At 43.2% G+C, this 6,000-nt stretch overlaps 1 protein-coding gene across 2 annotated transcripts in view; it reads right to left on the bottom strand.

The window, feature by feature from the left end:
- The window catches only part of LOC137326704 (neurexin-3-like), a 1,580,588-nt gene that overhangs the window by 39,524 nt on the left and 1,535,064 nt on the right, over window positions 1–6,000 (bottom strand). Inside the window, exon 17 of one of the 2 annotated variants that reach the window (XM_067992033.1) lies at window positions 2,811–2,898. In XM_067992033.1, coding sequence (XP_067848134.1) covers window positions 2,811–2,898 — 88 coding nt within the window. The remainder of the gene's footprint in view (window positions 1–2,810; window positions 2,899–6,000) is intronic. The other variant, XM_067992034.1, reaches the window with a different exon arrangement.

Raw genomic sequence — 6,000 nt, 5'->3', positions numbered from 1 at the left:
TTGCAACCTCCTTAGACACTGTGGGCCCCACACCCTCTTGAAACTGCCCCAACAATTCATCTCATGAAGCGCTCTTCCATCCTGTCGGTCTTAGCTGGACTCAAACCCAGGTCCCTGACGGTGAAAAGCCAGCAAACCACCAATTGCTTCACTCTCCCCCCCACCCATTTCCAATATTTAACTATGAAAAAACACCTCAGCATGAAGTTATAAAGCTGAAACAAAGATAGGGCTTGACATAAATACATATCTACAAGCTCCCAGGACTGGCACATCTGGTAGAGAAGGTACAGTATTAGTTTGTCTGCCTCTTTCAGGTTTCTATCATCTCACCCTTACCAATGTATCACGGTACAGCATCTGGTAGCACTGCTATGTAAAGCGTTTTCCAATTGGTAGAGTTAAAACATTGGAGAAATATAATAAAACAAGGGAGGGGGGGGGTCTTCCAATAACTGTTGTCTTAACTGGACAAATATATTTAATGTTTTTTTTTTGACAGTTGAAGCTTGACTATTGCCCTTTTGGGGAGTGTTTTTTTTTCTTACTGAAGAAAGGGGGAGGATTTGTTTAGGAGAGGGGAAGGAAGGGAGGCAAGAGAGGGGGAAAGTTTTAACAAATCTCTACAAAAACAGAGAACAGAATCACATGACGTCACAACATCGACAACAGTAACCACGGACACAAACAAGGATACCACTGGTTTCAAAAAAAAAAAACAGGAGGAGACTGAGAGGCGGCAGCTCCAAGGTACCGACGAGACTGACATCAAGTACAACTCATAAAAACAAAACTGTTGTCCGAACGAACACAGCAGGCCGGATGACCAATCCCGAACACGTTGGTATGGAGACACACAATGGCGCCATCACAGTCCATGCACTGGTTATTGAGTCATGAAAAGGGTGGCTTTTAGTAAGTTGCTACCACTACTGCATGCCACGTATGATGTTTTACGAGACTGAACATGAATTCGTAACCGTTTTAGAAAGTAACAATGTTGCCTGACAAGAAAATTCTTTTTATGCCATCTGCATTCCTTTGAAATAAATTATTATTTAAAATTTAAAAAAAAATTGAAGGGGCAAAAAAAAAAAAATAAAGTAAAAACTAGGTAGAGCAGTGAAAGGCAAGGAGGAGGACTGGGGGTGAGGGGGTGAGGGGTGAGGGGACGGACAGCTTAGCAATTGTTATTACCGTCTATTTATTTCCATTTAAAAAAATATATATTCTCTCAATTCTTTCATACACAACTTTCTTTGGCAGCTCAGGGCGGGAGTCACCACCCCTTTCTGCCAGGTTCGATGGCAAGAAAAGATTTTGTTGCCTCTAAGAAAAAAAAAACATTTTTCTCCAAAAAAAAATTCAATTGAAAATGATTTTAAAAAAAAATTTTAATCAAAAAAAAGAGCCTCCAAAAAAAAAGTTGAAAATTATTATTTTTTTTTTACAAAATATATATGAATATATATATAGATATATATATTGATATTGTCATTCTCCACCACCAAAATCACATGCGGTACATGATGAAGTGAAATAGCGAGTAATGTCAGATATAACTGGCGCGTGACGACAACACAAATCGAACTAAACCAGGCGTGCGTTTTACAGATTAAAACAACATCCCATGCAACTCTCCAAGTCTGCTGATGCTGAGGTTAGAATGAGGGAGTGAATTTCTGTGTAAACATATGATTGGATGGTGGGGGACTGTGGATATCTGTCATTTTAATGTTTAAAAAAAATATATATATATTTCCCCAAAAATAAAATAAAAGTATATATATATATATATATATAAAACTTAGGGAATCTTAAGACTTAGGGGAGTTTGATCGACCGGAATCAAATACATTTACTTAATATTAATTTTAAAAATAATAAATAAAATGCAAGCCCAGTAAAATATTTTTTTGCTATAAGAATCTTTTGTTTAATATCTCTTTTCATATCTGCGCTATTGTTTATATATAAATATATATACGTACACACACACACATATATATATTTAAATATGTAGGTAAGTCTGCAAAGGTTATTCTACATTAAAAAAAAATTCATACACAGAAATTCTTTGATATCTGTTCTCTATTACAATAGCCTAACCCATGGCAAGCCTTAAGAGAGAAAAAAGAAATGACCAGTCTAATATTTGCAATAAATCAGCTCAATATCACACGTTTGCCTGGCAGGGGCAATCAAAATGCTTCCGTCAGTGAACAAAATACAAAGAGTGTGAAAGCAAAGGACGGGGAGCAAGTCATCACAACAAGTGGGGATCAATCACAGGACTGACGGCAGCATTTTTACAGCATCAGTCAGATTAACACGGTCCCGTTCCATTACTAATTACGGCTATCTGTAGCTGAACTGAGAGGACAGAATTAGTAGGCAAATGTTACCATGTTAACCACACTTGAGATCCCATGGGCCTGTGTGTTATCAATGAAGAGCAGGAGAACAATTAGCAGGATTAACTTGAAATCTTCATTATCCCTGCTTAAACATTTCATTTATTCTGATGAGGATCCCAGAGGGTTACGGGCGGTAATTCCAAATTTGTCATCTGCTGATAAAACGACTTACTTTTTTTTTGGATTATCATTGCATTACTCGGAAAATTTTGTCTCCTCTCTATTTATCTTGAGTGGCTCCTCACTTCCCTTCCCCACACTGCTCCATGGGACCCGATGCCTTAGACAAGGATTCATCTGCTGGTTTCTACTTCGATTATTTTTTTTTTTTTTAAAACACGATTTTGCAAAATGAAAAGGAAGAAGAAGAGGAGCAAGCGAAAATGGACTGACCTAACCCACCTGAGCTCGGCTCACACTCATCGAGGTCCTCGTCATCACTCGCACATTCGGCAGAGGACACTATAAGGTCATCGGTAACCTGCAATGAGAAAGAGAAAAGAGACACAGTAAATATCGCTGTGGGAGACTCTCTACAAGTTAAATTAGAAAAAGAAAGAACTTGCATTTATGTAGCGCCTTTCATGACCTCATGACGTCCCAAAGCGATTTGCTTGCTGCTCTTATATAGGGCTCTGGTGAGACCTCACCTGGAGTACTGTGTACAGTTTTGGTCTCCTTATCTAAGGAAGGATATACTTGCCTTAGAGGGGGTGCAACGGAGGTTCACTAGATTGATTCCTGGGATGAGAGGATTGTCCTATGAGGAGAGATTGAGTAGAATGGGCCTAAACTCTCTGGAGTTTAGAAGAATGAGAGACGATCTCATTGAAACGTATAAAATTCTTAGAGGCCTTGGCAGGGTAGATGCTGAGAGGCTGTTTCCCCTGGCAGGAGAGTCGAGAACTAGGGGTCATAGTCTCAGGATAAGGGGTCGGCCATTTAGGATTGAGATGAGGAGGAATTTCTTCACTCAAAGGGTTGTGAACCTTTGGAATTCTCTACCTCAGGGGGCTGTGGATGCTGAGTCATTGAGTATATTCAAGACTGAGATCGATAGGTTTCTGGACACTTAAGGGAATCAAGGGATATGGGGATAGGGTGGGAAAGTGGAGTTGAGGTAGAAGATCAGCCATGGTCTTATCGAATGGCGGAGCAGGCTCGAGGGGCCGTATGGCCTACTCCTGCTCCAATTTCTTATGTTCTTATGTTCTTAACTGCATCACTTATTCTGTCAAACAGCATAACTGTGCAGCAATTATGATTTATTAGCCCTGATATCCCTTGATTTTTCTGATTTTTCCACATTACCACCTTCTTGTTCAGCATCTTGTGTGTAACATGTAAATATACCTAATATTTTATAATATACCGATTGACCTCCCCAACGGTGTTGCTCACAGGGGAGTCGAGATCAAGTGTAGTCTTCCAGTGAAGTGGAATCAGAGGGTGGGGGATAATTGGACCAGGATGCACAGATGGAATTCATTCCTCATTTTAAAGTCATACATCATAGAAAGTTACAGCACAGAAGGAGGCCATTCAGCCCATCGTGTCCGTGCCAGCTGAAAAAGAGCTATCCAGCTTAATCCCACTTTCCAGCACTTGGTCCGTAGCCCTGTTGGTTAGTGCACATCCAATTTTTGTATCATCTGCAAACTTCTTGATCAAGCCCCCTACATTCAAGTCCAAATCATTAATGTATACCACAAAAAGCAAGGGACCAAGTATTGAGCCTTGCGGGACCCCACTGGAAACAGCCTTCCAGTAGCAAAAACACCCGTCGACCATTACCCTTTGCTTCCTGCCACTGAGCCAATTTTGGATCCAACTTGCCACTTTCCCTTGGATCAAAAGGGCTTTTACTTTTTTGACCAGTCTGCCATGTGGGACCTTGTCAAAAGCCTTGCTAAAATCCATGTACACGACATCAAACTCGTTACCCTCATCGACCCTCCTTGTTACGGCCTCAAAAAATTCAATCAAGTTAGTCAGATACGACCTTCCCCTAACAAATCCACGCTGATTGTCCTTGATTAACCCGTGCCTTTCTAAATGACGATTTATTCTGTCCCTCAGAATCGATTCCAATAATTTGCCCACCACTGAGGTTAGACTGACTGGCCTATAGTTACTCGGTAATAGATTGTGTTTTTCATTTTATATTTCCATTCTAAATTCCTATGTCCTCATTTTTAATGGGATTTGCATAAATTACATTGAAATTACATGGAAGTTTCTCCTGAATACCATATCGGATTTATTGGTGACCATCTTGAATCTGTGTCCTCTAGTTTTGAACTCCCTCCCTACGTCTACCCGATAATTACACCCTGCAACCAGTTCTGGTGCTGCAGTGCCTCCATTGGTGCCTCCAATTACAGTCCCCGCCACTTAGATCAGGCATGTTGGTGCTAGCGTGATTTGCTCACTATATGCGGTTCACATGATTAAAAAGTTCTGGCACTAATTATAAACCTTGAAGCCCTCGAGATATTTGGTTAAAAGCCCTGTACAAATGCAAGTTTTGTTGTATATGGCAAAGAGGTCCATGACAAGCAACAAGACGCAGCGGGCAAAGAAAATGCAACAAGGGAAAGGGATGAGGTCTATTTATTGTGGAAGAACCTGCCCAGGAAGGTGGAAGTTGAATGAAGTCCCGCACTCTCTAACAATAGGGTGGGTTAGAGGTGTATTTTCGCACCTAGCATTATGGATCACTTGCATCTTCAGTGTGTTGGTCAAGGGGAGAGATTGGCCTTGTGCGATAGCCCAAAACAAGCGATAGCAAATCGGCAGCCCATTTTACACTCCGCCTGATCTTCTTTTCCAGAATGAAAATACATGAAAACATGGCTTCCAGAGGGCAGGGGGGGCGGGAGACTGTATGTATTATGATGCACAAGACATTTGATTTGTGTGGGACAGGTTGGATGGACCAGAGGGTCTTTTCCTGTCCGTCACGTTACGTATGGGACCATATCCTGAACGAGGTCCTCACTCTGGGTCAGCCACGTGTGCAGAACAGATTGTGTCCCCCCTAAGCAGGCACAGAACATCTGTCCTTTGGCTGGGCTTGTGTGTTGCACTCGTGTTGCACTTGTGTCGGGTTCGAGCTAGGCTCGTGTTGGACTGGTACCGGGCTCGTAACGGTCTCATGTCGGCTCGTTCTGGGCTTGTGCCGGGCTCCTGTCACACTTGTGCCGGGCTCCTGTCACACTTGTGCCGGGCTCCTGTCACACTTGTGCTGGGCTCGTGTCGGACTTGTGTCGGGTTCGCACTGGGCTCGTGGTGGACTGGTGCCGGGCTTGTGTCAGACTCGTGCTGGGCTTGTGCCAGACTCGTGCCGGGCTCCTGTCACACTTGTGCCGGGCTCGTGCCGGGCTCCTGTCACACCAGTGCCGGGCTCGTGCCGGGCTCCTGTCACACCTGTGCCGGGCTCGTGCCGGGCTCCTGTCACACTTGTGCCGGGCTCGTGCCGGGCTCCTGTCACACTTGTGCCGGGCTCGTGCCGGGCTCCTGTCACACTTGTGCCGGGCTCGTGCCGGGCTCCTGTCACACTTGTGCCGGGCTCGTGCCGGAC

Source organism: Heptranchias perlo, chromosome 10 (assembly GCF_035084215.1).
Source record: "Heptranchias perlo isolate sHepPer1 chromosome 10, sHepPer1.hap1, whole genome shotgun sequence".
Classification (NCBI taxonomy): Eukaryota; Metazoa; Chordata; class Chondrichthyes; order Hexanchiformes; family Hexanchidae; genus Heptranchias; species Heptranchias perlo.
This window is presented reverse-complemented; position numbering and strand designations above follow the sequence as displayed.